The 18,946-nt window shown below is 53.7% G+C and overlaps 1 protein-coding gene across 1 annotated transcript in view; it reads right to left on the minus strand.

Moving 5' to 3' along the window:
- GNAO1 (guanine nucleotide binding protein (G protein), alpha activating activity polypeptide O) overlaps positions 1-18,946 on the minus strand; it is an 85,381-nt gene that overhangs the window by 20,478 nt on the left and 45,957 nt on the right. Inside the window, exon 3 of the mRNA XM_009889550.1 lies at positions 15,516-15,676. Within this exon, the coding sequence (XP_009887852.1) occupies positions 15,516-15,676 (161 nt within the window). The remainder of the gene's footprint in view (positions 1-15,515; positions 15,677-18,946) is intronic.

The raw sequence follows: 18,946 nt of genomic DNA on the forward strand, positions 1-18,946 counted from the left end.
TACGTCGCGCGGGTGGCTGTCTCGCGCTGATTCGGCCCCAAGGCAGTCTCACGAGCTAATTACTCAGAATTACTCCAACCCTGGAAAGCAAACGGCTGTGCCCGCAGATGAAACCAGTCCCGCGGATTTTAACCTTCTGGTCAGCCACTGGCCAGCGAGATTCATCGGGGTGTGCGGGAAGGCCCAGGACATCCATTCACGCGCTCCTGGCAGGAGGGGAAGCAGCATTAACATCTCTGTTTCTAAGCTGGAAGGAAAAAAATAGATAAAGCGGCAGCGTTTTTGTCGTGCTAGGTGCCTGTCCGCAGCAGGGATGGCACTGGTGAGGGATTTAGATCTAATGCTACGCAGGAAAGCATTAGTTAATGAGATCTGCGCTCCCGTATCAAGTAGATAGAGGATGCCCGTAGCTGGATGACGGCGCAATTACGAAGAGTGGAGTGGGTCTGTCGGGAGCTGACTTCAATCAGGGGCCTCGTTTATCCACTCACCACGCTGAGGAAGATGGGCTGCTGGTGACGGAGGGGGAATCATGTTTCTGGATCTTCTCATCCGTCCATTTTCCTGACCTATTAGCAAGCTATGGGGATTTCTCCTTTCAAATCCCATTTAAGCATCCCTGCCAGAAACCGTGGGTACCAAAACCAGCCATCGCTCTGCCATGGATAGGTAGGACCCGCAGCTAGCAAAAGGCAAGAAGATTTTACATTTGGCTGCACACTAAAAACGTCTTATTATGTTATCCCAGACATAGGCGGATCTCTCGCGCATGTCGAAGCTGTGCTATCCAAGTGGACGTTCTGGTCCTTCTCAGTGGCTGTCGGGCTGAGGCTCCTCCGAGAACGGCTTTGCTTGTGGTACTGCAGCATCTTGGTTTCGGTCCAGGCCGGATCCAGAAGCAGAGACATGTACGGGAAAATCCAGGGAGTTTCTCACCCCTTTAGAAAATGTTCAGCTGAATCGTTCTTAGGAGGAGATTTGTTTGCCGTGTATCAAAACAGCTCAACCGCTCCCACCAGGGAAGGCTGTCACCTGGGTCAGGCTGGTGTGGCGAGATGTCCTGCTGACCACCCATTTTTCCTTCCTCCCTCTCTTACGGGCGCGAGCAGCCTCAGAGAGGTCTGTAGTTGCAGTCTCCCATCGCTGGACAACCACCCCTGGAAGGTTCGGCTCCCGCAGCCCACCTAACAGCGGTTTGGGTTGCTCCCAGGGCTCGGCAGGAGTGGGCTGATGCCTGTGTTCAGCGGAGGATGCATCAGGGAGTGTGCACGATAAAATCGACTTGGGATACTCCATACGGGACCGCCCAGCCGCAGAGCTGGTATGGGACACGAGCTGAGGACACCACCTCCAACGCGTATTCCTCCACGAGGACTGGGGGCAGCTACTGCCTCTGCACTTGAGGCTGTGCAGAGACTCTCCCCTGTGCCCTGGGGACACGTCCCTGCCAGAAGCAAGCTTTATAACAAGAAAGACAGCCTCTGCCGTCTGCCCATGGACCTGCCAGTGACCACGTCTCTTGGGAGCGAGCCACGGGCCAAGGTGCCGCAGTAAGCCCGGTGGGTGGACCAGGAACGCCTGCCTGCTCGGTGGGAGACGTCTGAACCAACCGAGGAGCACTTCATTCCCAGTGGGAGGATGGAGCTGGCCCAGAGCAGCATTAGGGCTGGAAAACATCAGGAGTACTACCAGACGAGGCGGACTTTATTGCCAATAAATGCTTTTGCTGAGCTTCCTCTTGGCCGCAGAAGAGGAGGAGAGCTTCTGGAGCAGATGGCTGGTTAGCACCAGCATCGCCCTCGCCCAGCCCGCGTCTGCGCTCTCTGCTGCCGGAGCACCTCAGCTCTGCCGAGCGTGATTGATGTGTCCTCCCAACCTCCCGCTGGAGTAGGGAAATGTTATTAATCGCACTTGCTTTAGGAGGAATATAAATATTAAGGGGACAGAAGTCAGTTCGTGGTCCCTAAATCGTAGTCAGGAGCTTTAACCACAAGCCCTTGCCGTGCTGCGTTTTGTAACGCTTAAGCAATATTCTTCCATGCTTTTAATAGGGATTTTGCCCATGTAGGGGCAGATCCGGTAAGGCTGGCAGAAATTTGCTGGCCTATTATAAGAAACAAATATGTTCCCTGCATAAAGAGCAGCCTATACAATTAATGATTAAATCCTAAGTTAACCCAATAATTTGAATAGAGATAAATAAATGCGCTTTTTTTTTTGGTGAACAAAGAAGGCCGAAAATGGATGTTGTCATGTACTTTTCTGCTTCATCCAATATAATTTCATGCATTCCTATATGGATTTTGATGAGTTCTGCAGATCAATGATGCTGCATTTAAACACAAGCTAAGCAGTAATTACAGATGCATGCAAGATTTATTCATCTGGTGGCACTGCACCAGCTGATGGAAGGATCAGCCGTATCCAATCAATGTTTGAAGCTTCCCAAAATAAAGAGCTTTTTGGCTCCCACTGCAAAGCAAAAATAAAAATAACCCCTTGAATCCCAGGGGTGCCCCCTTAGGTCCGCACAGGGAAGGCTGCGGGATGGGTCTGGGTCATAGCTGCACCGTCGCACATTTGTCCCCAGGGCTGAGGACCGGATTGTTGAGATTTAAGGCATAAGTGAGGAAAAAGGAGGAGGATGAGCAGCGTGGAGGAAGGAGCCAGGGAGCGGGCAGCCAGCGTTCCCGGGGATCATCTCCAGCGTGCCGCAGGGCGTCCCGGCTCGGCGCGCGCCGGGAGGGAGCCAGCGCGATGTGCCACGCTGCGGCGCGACGGGAGCAGCTGGGGGACTGCGGATGAAACCACAGAGGTGCGTAATGTGGCTCCGTTGTTATGGGAACACATGGCAGGGGATGCAAGGTAGCACGTCTAAAGGCAGAGACTGGGTTTCATCCAATTTTTCTTCAGGTTTTCCCTGTTGGTGTGGGCTATGTGTCCACGTAGGAGCTCTCCTCCTCCGTGGAGCAGAGGTGTTTGCTCCCCAGTGTCACCGCGAGACGACCTGACAAGCCAGAGAGTCACAGAATCCCAGACTCCCAGACTGGTGGGGGTGGGAAGGGCCCTCTGGAGCTCCCCCATCCCACCCCCCACCAGAGCAGGGGCACCTCCAGCAGTGGCACAGGACGGCGTCCAGGCGGGTTTGGGATGGCTCCAGAGGGGGAGACTCCCCCACCTCTCTGGGCAGCCTGTGCCACTGCTCTGCCGCCCTCACAGCAGAGAAGGCCCTCCTCAGGTGGAGATGGAACTGCCCATGGCCACCTTTGTGCCTGTTACCCCTTATCCCACTCTGCGACGCGCGTTGCTGGGACTTCAGACAGGGTACCAGTGCTCATCCAATCCTACAGCCGGATTTCTCGTCAAGCTGGTGGAAAGCATCAAGCGCAGTCAGCGGGGTCAAAGCAAAACCTACAGCCCTCCCGTGGTACTTCTGTTCTGGGGCAAGGGAAGACAAAGGGCGGGATGAAGGGACCGAGCCAGGCAGACCAGGGGCTTGGGCGGCTCCTTCAGACACTGAGATGGGTGCCTGCACAGAAGTCAGAGAAGCCCCTGATAAGATAAACAGGTCGTGCGGGTGACCTCTGTGCATTTAGCACGTTTTCTATTTACTACTGACTATTTTAAGCAGATGCTCTCAAGTCTCCCATAGCGATGGCAGATGTCTGAAGGAACCCAGCAGGGCTGAGCCCCGCTTGCCCTGCCTGCGTGCTCTGCTTCAAAGGATGCTCTTCTGTCCCAAAGGATGCTCCACTGGTGCTGGGAAGCACAGGCAAGCGGGAAACCCATCCAGCCTTGCCCAGAGACCAGCTGTAGGTGGGAAGAGGTCGCCCAGAGGTACGCCCGGGGTGTCCCGCGCTGAAAGCTCCCCTCTGTCACCTTCAGGACTGGCACTGCCACCACTGCGGTGCAGGTGGGAGCCGGTCGAGACTCTGGCTCAGGAGATGCACCTCTTCATCGTGCTGGGGAAGAGGCTCTTACCTCCTCCTTGGGCAGGATACAGGCAGTCGAGCTCCCGGCCAGAAACACATAGCCTTTTTTCCCGAGTTTATTTGTAAATTTTATATTTCTGTCATTTGTTTACGTATTTTTGTTCAATGAGACACTCCTCTGGGGTTTTCTTAATGCAAAGGTGCTGCTTCCAACGACAGTCTACTTTGAGTAAAGACTTTTTTCTGGACCTCGTTAGCAGTTCCCAGCTCTCAGCAGCTGCTCGCTAGTGTCAGCCTCCTCTTTTTCTTTCTTTCTCCTGTTCCTGCCCATTGCAGATTTGGCCTCACCGTTCAGCGCGCTTCCCGGTGCGGTATTCCTCATGTTGGGGATTGCAAGACCGGGGAGCTGTTTAACTGAAAATGTTTAAACTGACATTAACGCTGCTCGGCAGGATGCACAGGCTGGTGTTTTCCTGAAGGAGGATTTGGAAACGGTTCTTACGCTATCGTCAAACCTTACGCACCAAGAGCAATAACGAGGGATTGGGAAATGCTGATTTATGCCATTAAAAGTGCTGTCAGAGCCTCGGAGCTACAGCGATTGCTCGTGGGGTGTTTCACAGCCTGGGCTTACAATTTTGGAGCGCTGACTTTCTTTTCAGTGCTGGTGCTCCCAGCAAACCTGCTGCCCAGCGTAGCCCAGCGGGGAAGGGGTTACAGCGAGGCAAAGTGCATCATAAGACCCCCCCGAGGCTCGGACTAGCCGCCAAAACCCGGGCTGACACTTCCTTGGCGTGGCTCCACGGTGCGGTTTGTGCCTGGTTTCTTTCTCCCCTGTATCTCTTCCCTCCCCTCCCACCAGCAGGGAGAAGGTGCTGCCTAAAATCCAGGCTCAGCACCATTCCTCCTCTTTTTTTTTTTCCCAATAAATTCAGCTCCAGAAGAGACCCCCAGAGACCTCGGAGGAGGTGTCACCTCCAGGTACTCAAGCACTCAGATGCTTTAGATGTACAGGAGGTGGGGAAGGTGTAAGCATGAGGATTTTGGCACAAAGAGGCTGTTTGCTCTGCCTCCTTCGGCTCTGAACTGTGCTGTCATGACCGAACTAAGCAGCCCTGGCCGGAGCCTGCGCCCGCAGAGCGGAGTGAGTGTGTGCCCGTCTACAACAGCCCCCGCAGAATTACCCTAAAAGCCTGAGCACGGGCTGCCGGGGGAGGTCAGTGGCATGCGGGAAATTAAGAGGGTTTTCTAATGGGGGCTGGCAAAATAGGAGCTGTGAGTCCGGATCTCTGTGTCATGCCAGTGGTCTGAAAACCTGCCTCACTGTGCTGGCTGGGCTCATGCCCGGCTTGTACCAGAGAGTGGCACGCGAGGCAGTAATGCAGCAGTGTCACATTCAGCTGCCTTCAGTTCCCCTGCCCAAATCAACGATTGCCTCATCAGCATATGGGAAAGAACAGGTATGAACCCCTTCTCAGGTCTCCAAGGGAGGGAGGAGGCGGGAAGGCAGTCCTGGCACTGACCCAGCCCCGGTGTGGGCCACAGCCCGGTGACGCATCCTTTCCCCAGTCCTGCATCCCTTCCTCAGTCCTGCATCCCTTTCCCAGTCCTGCATTCCTTACCCGGTCCTGCATCCGTTCCCCGCTCCTGCATCCCTTTCCTGGTCTCGCATCCCTTCCCCGATGTGGCATCCCCTCCCCGGTCCTGCATCCCTTTCCCGGTCTCGCATCCCTTCCCCGATGCGGCATCCCTTCCCCGGTCCTGCATCCCTTTCCCGGTCTCGCATCCCTTCCCCGATGCGGCATCCCTTCCCCGGTCCTGCATCCCTTTCCCGGTCTCGCATCCCTTCCCCGATGTGGCATCCCTTCCCTGGTCCTGCATTCCTTTCCCGGTCCTGCATTCCTTCCCTGATGTGGCATCCCTTCCCTGGTCCTGCAACCCTTCCCCGGTCCTGCATCCCTTTCCCGGTCCTGCATCCCTTTCCTGGTCCTGCAACCCTTTCCCGGTCCTGCATCCCTTTCCCGGTCCTGCATCCCTTTCCTGGTCCTGCAACCCTTTCCCGGTCCTGCATCCCTTTCCCGGTCCTGCATCCCTTTCCTGGTCCTGCAACCCTTTCCCGGTCCTGCATTCCTTACCCGGTCCTGCATCCCTTCCCCAGTCCTGCATTCCTTACCCGGTCCTGCATCCGTTCCCCGCTCCTGCATCCCTTTCCTGGTCTCACATCCCTTCCCCAATGTGGCATCCCCTCCCCGGTCCTGCATCCCTTCCCCGGTCTCGCATCCCTTCCCCGATGCGGCATCCCTTCCCTGGTCCTGCATCCCTTCCCCGGTCCTGCCGACTTTGTGGAGCCAGAGGCACAGGGCCGGGGAGCAGCCGAGCCTGCCGCTCTCCGCAGAGCTGCTGCTGAAACCCCAAGGGAAAGCACAGCCCTCCCCGCCAGCCCGGCCGCGCTGCCCATGGCCAAACAGCCCCGGTGCCAACTCTCCTCCGAGACACCCCGCGTACACACCATATGCACCAGCACCGGCTGTGCCCAAACACGTGCCCATGCTGCCGAGCCCCAGCCGCGTCTTCTACATGGAGAAAAAAACCCCGTATTTCCCACTTTCCCACCTAAAAAGCAGTAGGAAATCAATGGCTGCGGATTGAATATTGGCTCAGCACTTGGCCTGGGTAAGCGAGGAACAAAGTGATGTTCGCTACAGGGCTAATTAGAGTTATTATATCAATTAGTCTGTGCCCGGGGCTCTACCAGGTGAATCCCGATGTCTTGGCGGAGTGGTGGGACTCTGCTCCCGCGGGGTCCCACCCGGACACCCCCGCCGTGCTCTGCCCGCCTGCCCGACCCAACTGGCTCCTGCCTCGCTCCACCGCTGCCTTCGCCGCTCTCGCCACCGTGGACGCCAACGTCTCATCAACAGGAGCGTGTTTATGGTCCCCGTGGGGGAACTGAGACAAGGAGCTTCAGCCCGCTGACCGACGGGCACCACGGGCTCTCGGGGAGCCCCGGGGGGGCTCTGCCTTCCTACCGGGGGGGCAGTGCCGCCCTCCCATCACGAACACAGCTCCGGGTGCTTCATCCCCATCATTGCCCAGTCCTGTGATTTTATGGCAAGTGTCACATTGTTTGCTGCATTTGGCGGTGGTGGTTGTTTGTTTTTTTTCTCCTTTCTTCATTTTTGTTCTCTCTTAAAGCCTCAGCCCCTCAAGGCTGGATATTAGATGGACTGTTTGCTTAAGGAAATAAAAAAGGACTTTCCAGCTCTCCTGTTCACAGACAAAAGGCTTTAAAGTATAAGCCAGAGGGCTTAGGAAGCAGCAGATAAAAGCAATTTTCCAATGGTTGTCTTAATATATATTGAAAAACGGGGGCTTTTTAGCTAAGCTCATGATTGGTTTGGGATTTAACTCCTAACCTTCACCTGAGTGTGGGGATGCTGCACTGCTCCCCCTCTTCTCGCCACGGGTACGACCCCAAGAGAGGGCAGGGGGAACGGCCGCGGCCGCACGCCTCTAGCAGTCACTCAAATGATTTTTGGGTTCTCTTGCACCCCGGGGCCTGAGGAATCGCCCCGAGGCACCCCCTGAGCAGGGGCAGGACCAGGGATGGGGTGACTGACGGAGGACTCGCAGGGCAGCGGTCCAGGGAGGGGAGCATCACGGTGAGAAACCCGGGGCAGGGAAAGGCTGGTGACCAGAAAACATGACGAGGGCAAAAGGGAGGTAACGGCACGCCGAGGGCACGGAGCTGAGCTGATTTCTGGGACAGGACCCTCGGGGGGGAGCAGCTCCCCATCACGCCGTTGCCACCAGCACCTGCAGACCCACGTGGAAGACGGCTTGCTCTGTGCTGGAGCCTGGCTGCACAGAAATTCCCGCGTTCCTGCCATTCTTTGCCATTTATGGATTTCAAACGGACAGCAAATACCTCAGGAAAAGACGCACCGCCACCGTGCTTGCCTCCCGGCGTCGCAGACGGTGCCAGACCTGACACCAGTCGCGTGAAGAAGAGCCACGGCACGGTGGTCTCCTGCCAGCTTCGCCCGCAGACGCGCTGCAGACCCGAGACGGGCTCACAGCCCCGGCTGGATGCCGACTCGCGGGCCCAAAGCAGGAGTGACCCGTGCGGAGGGACGCTTAGAGCTACCCGATTCCCTAAGGAGCTTCAAGCAGCAACGGGAACGCTCGCGGACAGGAGCCACCCCGTCTCCCGCCCTCACCCCGTCCGAGCGATGCTGTTTGGTATGTCAAACCGTCGGAAGGAGGTTGGGGTGAAAGGCAGGAGACCACGGTGATGGGCGAGCTGCAGGGCGTGAGCGCTGCCTGCCAAAAAGGCAGAGCTGGTGGGGAGACTGGGGTGGGGGTGGGGTGGGGAAGCAAAAAAAAAACCACCCCAAACTGAACGGAACCAAAGGAAAAAAAAAACAAACCAACAAACTCAACCCCAACCCTTGGTGGCAGCCGGCCAGCTCCAGCTGGTTTCGTAAGGACGCTTCAGCCTAAAAATACACAAATACTCAGCCAAAAAAAAAAAAAAAAAAGCCCAATCTTTCCGCACCGAATCTGTCACCCGCAGCCCCTCGCAAGGCAAAAAAGAAATTCCTGTTGGGTCTGTCAGTCGGCCACGGGAACAGATTATTTGGGGTTCAAGACTGCGCTCCCGCAGGTTTCCTTGGGGGTGAATGCCCTCTGCCGCGTTTATCGGCGCTGCTGGCTGCTCCTCGTCTCATCTCGAAGCCAAATGCGAGAAGAGAAGAGGTTGTTCCCAAATTCTGGCAGCGTCCCCTCCTCCGGGCTGCGTGAACTACTGCCCGGCTCCTGCCCTCTCGGGTGGGAGCTTTGCCAAAAGCGAGACAGCCCTGATTGGTACCGGGGGTCATTAAACAGCAATTTATTTAGTCAAGCCGTCAAGATTTTACTCATCCCCAGGCCAAAGACAACATTATTAGGACGTGTCGTGGCAATGAAAAATGGTAGGGAGGGAGCAGGTGCCGCTACGTCTTTGTCCCCGAGGAATGAACTACCTACTGTGCCGTCTGTGGTACCTCCGGGGGCTCTTCAGACAGATCTCGAGAGAGATGTTTTGGGGGGTAAAGGAGGATTAGGAGGGGGGAAGCGACAGCGCTATACCGCCAGTTTTTTGCCTGCAAGATCCGTATGTAAAGAGGTGCTGAGTTTGCAGTGGCTGCAGAATGGGCTGTTTCAGATGGGAAGGCAGCGAGCAAAGCGTCGGAGCTCTGGTTCAGCTGGTGAATGCCCTCCTGGACGTTCCCACGTCGCCGGGCGCTGCACAAGCTCCGCCTTAAAGCCCAGCTCCATAGCTTCTCCTCTGCACGTAAGAACTTCAGTGGGGGGGTCATGGCATCTCAGATACCTTCACATAGACCAAGAGGGGATGTAGTCCTTCAGGAACCAGGTGCTCACAAGGGACAGGACCTCCTGCTTTTCCTTCTCCTTCATTTTCTTTAGCGTTTGCACGAGTTCCAGCTGGCAAATGTCTTTTGAGACAGTTCCCCCATGACTTGCACGCGTGGCTTGGAAAGGGTAAAGGGAAGAGCCTGGCTCTGGGACTAAGCTTCTGGGTGGCCTCTCCTCCACAGAAAGGCCATCCCACAGGAGACAGCGGGTTTCGTGGAGCTCTCCTCTGTGCCAGTGTCTGAAAGGGGCCGTGTGGTGGGCCTTGTAACAAGGGGCAATGTCTTATGATGGGGCTGTGTCATGCAGAGTCCTGCAGACCTCTGCTCCCCCTGCTTGTGAGTTTTTGGGTGAGGAAGCTCAGCCCTCACGCTCTCCTGGCAGTGTCTGGTGGGATGGGAAGGTGAGCACTGCTTAATACCCACCTTCAAGACACCATGACGTGGTCTCCACCCTGCTTTGGGCCAACAGAGGCAGCCCCTGGACAGACTGCACCCAATTTTGGCGAAATTGGTTCTCCAGGTGGATGAAGACTGAGGGTGACATGCTGGAAAACATCCAGCTGGTACCAAAGACAGTGTCTTTCCTGTTGTGCCCTTCCTCCAGCTCACACTCAGCCCTAGGCATAGCTGTATAACGATAGTGATTCCTTAATTTATGAGGATAACAACGGAGCCTGAGACCCCTACCAAGCCTGAGCCCTCCTAGACTCTCCCAGGCTGATGCTCAGCCTGCCCCGGTCTCCTCCACCTCGCTGTTACAGGAAACAGCCCGACTCCAGACCTGGCACCAGCAGACATCCCAGAGCTGCTCCTCCCTGGAAATCTATTTGCATCTCATTTGTGGGAACGGAGCAAGGCTGACGGTTCCAGTCAACCAGCTCTGGCCTTTAGAGATGTTTTGTTTTGCTTATGGTAGGGGGAACGTAATTATTCAAAGCTGGTGGGCATATTTACCTACAGGGGTAAATTAAACCATAAATTCACACAAATGTATCTACATCTTCGCTTGTGATGTATTTTCCCTTTCTGCTTTATTGGTGCTTGGGCTCCAAGACACAAAGGTGGGTTGTTCAATAAACAGCACAACGCAGGTCATCCCAATTAATTGGATTGTTCCATTTATGCTGCTGCTCCATCCAATTAAACGCAAGGGAGGGCAAGTGACAGGCACGAGCAAGATGGGCGCGCGGAAAACCATACTCTAATGCAAAAGCTGTGATGAGAAAATGGAATCTACACACCTGATGGGAATATTAATGCAAAACCTTGACCTATAATTTTTCTTTCGTCAGTCTGAGAGCTCATTAAAACAGACCGTGTTCTGACAGTCGTGCGTAATGCCCACGGCCCGCAAGCCCCATGATCTAAAAACGTTTTTGCCTCGCTGGCTTTGCTGTTCAGATCACGGGACTCACGGGATGTTGGCGTTATCATAGAGCTGCGCGCTCCTGCATGGCTCGGGACAGGAGACCGCTGCCAACCCTGAAGACCCCTTCTGCCTTTAAACCCGGTGTCAGGAGAGAAAGAGCAACGAGGGGGTGGGGGTGGGGGTGGAACAAAAGACAAACGCAAAAGTAACAGTTTGGATTAGACTTCTGGAGTTCATCCAGACCATCCCCCTGTTCAAAGCAGGGCCAACTTCAAAGTTAAATTGAGTTTGGAAGTTAGCTCAGGTGGCTCAGTGTCGAGTATTTCCAAGGACGGAGATTTTACAGCCTCTCTGGGCAGCCTGTTCCAGTGCCGCCTTGTCGGGGCTGAGTCTGGAAGCCGTTCGCCCCATCGCAACAACATCTGGCTCTACTTTCTTCACTGTTTTCTCGATGCAAAGCGTGCGTTGGCACGTGGGATGCAATAAGTATCGGTAGGGAAGGTGATATCATCATCATGCAAAGACAATTCTTTCGCGAGGAAAAGAGCTCAGAAAACAGTCCCACGTGAGACAGGGTGAGAAGGAAGGCACTGCGGTGCTTCATTATTCCGAGCTTGGTGCCGCTTTTCTACAAGGCAGTGCCAGATTTCTTGAAGATGGAGCGACCAAAGCGTTGCCCAGTTTGGGCTGGTTATTTGGCACAGACCTGAGACGTCAGGGCTGCGGTTAGCTATGGGAGAGCAGCAGAAATATAATTGCATCTCTGTTTCTCCACTGAGCAGTGAGGTCTGTATCCCTCTCCGGAGGCACCTCTCCCTCCCTTCGCTCCCTACGGAGAGAGCCAAAGGCAACAAGCTTCCTAGCCCTGACACCTCTGATATGTGTGAAGATGGATGGGTTGAACGCAGGCCTAAAATATTTTACATTTTCACGGTAGCTTCACAGCCCTGGCATTATCAAATGATCTTTCGATGTACTTGGAAGCAGGAGGAGAATAACTCGAGATGGATTCTGGCTTTTTTGTGGCTGTGTACTTGCAAACTGTCGCTGCCTACACATCTCGCAGGGCCCGCGCCTGTTTGGATATGCGCACGGAAAAGCGGTGCTCGTGTGGATGCTCCGTCTGCTCCGCTCCCCCCCGCCGGGAAGTTTGGAGGCTGTTCAAAGCACGTCCTCAGCCCTGGGAGGTTAAGATCAAACTTGCCCTATGCACTGTACTCCACTGACCAGGCTAGTTAGGAACTTGCGGCTAGGAAACACGAGACAATTTAAAAATCTGAACAAAAGTCAGAGATTAAGGAAACCAGCTGGAAACCTCTATTTCGCTGATTTTGAAAGCAAAATGTGGGTCACAGATGTGCTTCCACAGACAGTAACTGGCTGGAGAAGAAAAAGACATCAGCGGTGCCCAGCCTCTTTGATGATCAGAGGTAGATTTAGCTCCTAGGCACGGAGACAAGAAAGGAAGAGGAGACGAAGTAGGAATAAAAAACATAATCAAGAGATTAGGAATGTAGAACTCAACCCACCCGTAAATTTGCCTTAGGGAGCGATGAAAAAATGCAGCAAGAAAAAAGATGAAACCAACTGCTCCATCTTACTCTCTTCCCTTGTCTTGCTGTCCTTATTGTTTTACTTTTTGCTGTCCAAGACACAGGAGGCCCCTTAAAGAACCTCCCCTCTTCCTCGGTCGTGTTTTTTTCTTCGGAAAAGTGCTGTTTTCTACTGTTCCTTTGCAGTAGCTATGAAATCTTTGCTAAGGACAAGCTGACTTTAGAGCCAAACGAAGCCAAGCTCTGCAGGGGCGTCCACACCGTTAGGTAGGCATACACGGGAGAGTAGAAAGCAGTGCGCTCCTGCCCATCTTTGACAGGAGAGAAGAGCTATTACTCACTTCTCGTTTAGGCTAATACGACATATTAAATCTATTTTCAGTTAAATTAATGATAGACTAATAAGAGCCATGCTGCTAGCTCTGGCGGGCTGTTGATTACCCCGTGCCTTGGTCTCCCAGGCAGGGGCTGTCACAGAAGGTCTGTTGTTTGAGCCGCTTAAAAAAACCCTCAAGGTAAAGCACTGGAAGAGCAATGTAGGACAACGGCAGCACTGACTCCGAGAAGCCCAAGCGGTGATTCCTCAGAAATAGCCGGGCAGTGGAGGGGGGGCTTCTGAAAAGCATTCAGGGCATGCAGCGGGTGGCTTCCGGGGCGAAGAGAAGTGCCTGGACCAGTCCTGAGGGTCCCACCTACGTCGGTCACGACAGGACCTGGTCGCTCGGTGCCTTCGGGCTTTGCGAGCTGCGCTGAGCAGCCATGGATTGCGATCTCTGACTCCTGCGGCAAAGTTCCCTCCTGCCGGCGAAACACCAGTCCCTAGGGCTTAACACCAAGAGAAGCCTGAAACAGGAGCGATGCTGGCACAGCTCACTGCCCGTCACTGCCTTTCAAACTTTGGGGAACTTCAGGTTCACTTCTTGTCTGGAATTTATTTTTCTCAGCCCTAACGAAAACACATTTTGTAGTTGCTAGTGTTTTAAACCCAATATCAGCGTCAATAAAGATAAGTCCGTTCCCGGGAGGGTGGAAAAGTAGAAAACTGTCTCAAATCTTTCGCTCATGCAGAAGAAAACAACCCCAAAGCATTGAAGGATTAAATGAAATATATGCCTCTTTTCACTGGGTGCCCACTGGGCGTGAATAAGTGCCAACTGAGCTCTCACTTGCATCACCATCTGGTGCGATGGCACCAGGGCCTAGAGGTGCAGGAGGACGCGTCGCGCTGCCCTGCCCTGCGACAGCATCTCTGCTCCTGGTGACGGAACCACCAGAGGCTCTTAAACTGCAGCGAGTCCGTAAATGCAAAGGACTTTGTTACCTTCAGCTTCACCATCCGACCTAGCCCAGAGGAGAATAGCGTCCAGCCGCAGCCCGTCCCTGGCAAGGAGCATCTCGCATCCTCCTCCGGACGCGAGAGACGTCGTTAAAGACAGCGAAATTCATTTTGCTGGGCTGCAACCGCACCTTGATATTGCTGTGAATGCCACAGCACAGAGCCTCTTCAGTTGGTGTCTAGAAACTGCTGGCGGTTTCAGCGCTCTCGCAGATGAATCGCCCAGCAGCTGGTCACATTGGGAGGGCTGTGCTTATTAGTTTCAACTGCTATCTCGCATGGAAGGAAAATCAAAATGCTTTCCTCAAGGTAATTGGCTCTAAAACAATTGAAGAATTTTCCACAAGGCCGTAATGCAATTAGGCCTGCATTTTATATAATTTATCTCTCTCTAAAGGTATGTTTTTGCCATCAGACCCTTCTTTTGTTAAAAAAAAAAAAAAAAGAAGAAATTGCTGGCAAGAGAAGGCTCATTTTGTTATTACAGGCAAAGAAATCCAGATTAAACATGGATGTCCTCCTAGCAGTGATTAAAAGGCAGCATAATGTCAGGAGCATCACCGAGATGTAGTCGCTCGCAGTGAGAAATGGTTGGGTAGGATGCTGTGACACCAACCACACATCTGCAGGTTTCCCATTTGGTTTTCGGTCAATGCCAAGTGATGTGTCATCACTCGCCTTCTGCTGCAGCGCCGCAAGAGCAGAAATAATCCTGGCGCTCCCTAACTGCCCTGCCAGCTTGGGTGGGAGGAGCTGGTGCAGACTGGGGACGATCAGACCCACCACACGGAACAAAACCACCAGCCACGCCGGTGCTCGGGTCTGTGTTTTGACAGATATCCAGGGAAACTCTAAGCAGAGATGCCAGACCATCCAAACAGGCAATAACAGCTCCAGAAGTGCATGAGTCAGCTGGTGAAGTTGTTGACACGGGATACTGCGAAAGCCAAAAGCACGGACGCAGCATCCCCCTGTCACCATTCGGGGAAGCCGCTATTTCCCCGACTGCTGATGGGTCCGAGGGTACAACTGGGCAAAGGATCGCTCTGTGCTTGCTTGTTCCTTATGCTTATACTAAACCAGGCTTTACTCGCTGTTGCCCACAACACAGTACAGGGCCAGGGGGACGTTTTGCCCGACTGCAACAGCTGCTGCGATTGAAATTAGGGGATGAAAAGCTTTAGCCTCCTCGCCTAGGTGGAGGCAAGCAGATCGGATGAATTATCATTAGAAACGGGTCTGAACTGAACCTGGGGAAGCTCTCGGCGTTTCCTCAGAGGCAGAGCAGCTGTTGGTGGGTAGAGGTCCTGTCCTTACAACGGGATGAACCAAAGCTGTGGATTCAGACAACCCCAAAAAAATCTGGATGCGGTCCCTAATGGTAGAGATGCCACCGACTGTATTACGAGAATAACGCAATGCCGCTGCAAAAGCAAAGCCGTCCCTCACCCGTGGCTGTAATCCAGCTGCTTATCGGTACGGCGCACGACTATCAGAAGAGCAAAGCCAAGAGCTGTGCTGCTGTACAAAGCGGGCGGTCACACCCTTCTGTTATCTACCAGGCAAATGAAGAAGCCATCAGCCACGTCCGCAGGTTGGTCTGCCTCCGCTCACCACATCCAGGTTTGGAGAAACCTACCTTGAGCAGTCGGGGAGCAGTTTGGGAACCTGGCCTCGGCGTCACAGACCTGACCCCAGAATGGCCAGAGAGGACACAAACGTCCCACCCGATCCCTCCTGCCTCGCAGCAGCCTGTGACACAAGATGCCCCCCGTCTGCAAGCAGAACCATGTCCAGATCCACTGCTATGAGGTCATTAACTTCAGTTAAAACCTTAACTTAAAGTCCAAGTTCTATGATTCTAAGTGCAGCTTCTTAACACAAAAGACTATGGACAGGGATACTCACTATTGGGCCGAGTCGTTAAGTTGATATTCCCGGGACCGGTTGAAGCACTCTTGGATCCCAGAGTCTGCCCAGAGTCTCATCATAGCTGACAGCAGCTCTGGAGAGAAGGGCTCTGTGTCCTCCATCCGACTTACGACATCGCAGACCATCTTGGCATCAGCCTGCGGGGGAAAGAAACAAGAGGTCACGCGGATGCTCGAGGCAGAACTGGGAGCCAGATTTCGGAAACAGTTCACCAAAGCGGCGGGAGCAAAGAGGCCGCCTTTCTTGGGATGGGGCTTCGGGATCCGCACCGTATGATCCAGCAGAAAGGGCAAAAGGAGGATGGAGCAAGGAAGCCACACGGAAAGAGGTTATTTATTTGTGCAATTCACCTCATATCAACAAATATTTCTACTCAGCAGACAAAGCAGTCAGAACCGCGTGTGTGTGGAGCTTCTTGGGAACAGAAGGAAATTCATACACGTACAAGCACATTTTAAATTGTCAGCACAGTGACGCATAATCTGCAACAACACCTGTTTTAACGGAGTGCGTAACCCTGCGGAAGCAGGGGCCGTTTCTATCAGGAAGGACAGCAGAGAGGGTCCAGAAACATTTTTTTTTCAGATGCTGGTTTATTGCTTTTCCTTTTTTTCCTTTTTTTTGTGGGTTGTTTTTTGTTTGTTTGTTTGTTTGTTTGTTTTTTGCTATGAGTCCCTGCTACAGGGGCTGCTTCACGTTAACACCAAGCACCTTGGCTGGCTGTCGCGCTTCGTGACTCAGAGGGAGAGGAATCTCCTGCGGTTGAGGAGTATGGCAGTGAGGGCAGGGCCAGCTGGCCGGTCTCGGGTGGAATCTTTTTTTTTGGTGAGAAAAAAATGTGATTCGCTGCAACGGCGGCTTTTCCTGGAGGATAAAGTTCTGACACATCTCAGGTCCGGAAGATGTCTCAGATTTAGGCTGGGAACGTCTAGACAGCCTCGGAATAGCTGAGTTCAGCCCTACTGTAATAGCCCAGAGTGGCTGATGCCTCACTCCTTTGCGAAGCGGGACACCCAAATTCATGACCCCTTTGCTTGCTTTGCAGTAAATGGATCTCCCACCCCCGTCCCTGACTCCTGAAACCCCAGGGGTGTTGGTCGCTCTGCAGAGTTTTTCTTTCATTGTTTTGAAAACTTTGGAAAAGTCTCTTATTTCTACCAGCTGAAACAAACCCAATTTTTATTGCTATAATTAATTGGACAAGAGGACCTCTTATTCCTTACGTGTGCTTACAGCAAAGACAACCTCCTTGTTTTATCGCCTTTTCTCTTGCCGGCTAGACGGAACCCATTCTTGGACAAACGCAGGTGGAAGTCTTCGCCTTCCAGGGCGTTTGGTCTACATCAGCAATCGCTGACCACAGCCACGAGTCTCGCAAAGGGCAGTGCAGGCAGCGCCCACGCTTTGCTGTCCCTGTCCCATGGACGAACAACCCCTGCGCACAACAGCGACACGTCTCACGAGCACACGGCCACCCGTAGTTGGGCGTGCAGCTCCTGGGGAACCCGTACATCACCGCTGGAGGAGCTCCCACACCCCTCCTGGCCGCAACAGGCTCTGTCCTGTTCTTCTGCCCTGCCAGGTGCCGCTGGTGCTCCTGTCTCCGGCTCAGATTTAGCAGCTCTGGTGGGAACAGCCCAACTGCTGAATTAGTGGCTCTCCCTGGGGACCACCTGAGCACTGGGGACAAGGCGTTACGGGGTTTTTTGGCAAAGCAAGCAGGTCACGGGCACAATTAGAAGTGGAGGAACGCCAATGTTGAAGAGCACCACAAGAACGTAATTGCACGGGTGGGAACGACGAGGTGTATGATACGGCCTGCATGGCCAGGACCAAACCTCCTCTGCAGCCTCTCTTTATGGAGCACTGGAATTGTTGGAAACTTGCAGGGCACCAAACTCCTAGCACTGGAGACTGAAAGCTGCTGGAGATTTCAACGCTCAGAGAAAGCCTCAGGCCCTCTGAACAGCCAGTCTCCACTGGCTGCAGAAACCTCGGCACCGCAGGGGGACACCATCCCATAAAAGTTAATGGGGTGGAGCTTCTACGCTTTGAAGACTTTATGAACATGAAGACTTTCGTGCAGAATGCTTAACTTCAAATTTTAGTGCCCAGGAACCCTCCCAGCCCCCTGTACAGACTCTGCTCGTTTTTGAGAAGTAGCATTGGTGACTCACACCTCAAAGCCAAGACAAACGAAGAGCCTTGAAGAGTTCAGTTAATTTCAAAAGCTTGTTTTCTGCCCCGGAGCGCTTCGTGAGCTCAGTGAATATTCATAACTCATCAGTATGGTTCGCCTGCCCTGCTAGAGGTGTAACTCTGCTCTTTTCACAGGCTCTAAATAACACCAAACCTGCTAATGGCCACCCCGCTCGGGGCTGTGGTCTGGCGCGGCCCCGTCATTTGTGCATGCGCGACGCAGAAAAAGCATCAATGCTTTCAGTCAGGTAAGGAAGGAGGTCTTCCATATGTCATCTTGACTACTGAGGGGGGGGGAACAATTAGGTGTAAGTCACAGCTCTGTCCATCTGTCTGCGATGGCAAAGCCCGTTTGAAGCTCTCCAGCCGTTCTGGGCAGGGTCTGGGCTGCTCCTCAGCTTTGTGGATCGAACCGCAGGTTCCTCTCTGCAAAGCGTCAGAGGGAACGGTGCGGCCGTCACACTTTCTGTGCTGGGAAATAGCTGCCTCACCTTTTCCACCACGGAGACTCGGGGCAGTCCCCGGTGATTTAAGATCCATCACGAGAGGGTTTGAGCAGAAGAGACGGACAAACAGCGATGACAGGGCAGAACGGGAGTGACCAGGGACAGGCACCTCTGTGGCTGTGGTCATCAGGTCTGCTTGGACCAGAAGTGGGGCTGAGCTGGTAGGACAGGGCGTTATTTTGGTACACGCTCTTCTGCAGTCACCGGAGGTGCCTTTTGGGGACGGGAGAGGTTGCCCCCGGCTCCAGGCTGGAGCAGGGCAACGCCTCGTGGGAAAGTTTATTGACTTTCCTACTGAATGATAATCAAAATATTCCAGACTTAGTTTTATTTTGCAGAGCGAACCGTCGAACCCGTCGTTTTATAGACGCAGGAAAAGCAGGTGAAATGAGTATTTTTAAAAGTACTCCTTCCCCCCTACTAAGGATGAAGCCCCTCTGTCAAGGAGCATGGGGCCATCCCGGAGTTCAGGCATTTGTGAGATGATTTAACGAGCAATTAAGGATCCAAGAAGAGAAGAGAACCCCTTTCTTTTCTCACTCTCCAGGCTGCATCTCAAGCTGGGAATGACATTAAAATCTCCAGCCCCCCCTGGGCCCAGCAGGTAGGTTTTTAAATACTGCCTGATTGACTTTTCCCTTCCCGCCTCCCCCCGGGTCTGGCGCTCCCGCTTTTCCCGAGGTGAGAGGAGCCGAACCTCCT

Source organism: Charadrius vociferus, unplaced genomic scaffold (genome assembly GCF_000708025.1).
Source record: "Charadrius vociferus isolate BGI_N301 unplaced genomic scaffold, ASM70802v2 scaffold1061, whole genome shotgun sequence".
Lineage (NCBI taxonomy): Eukaryota > Metazoa > Chordata > Aves > Charadriiformes > Charadriidae > Charadrius > Charadrius vociferus.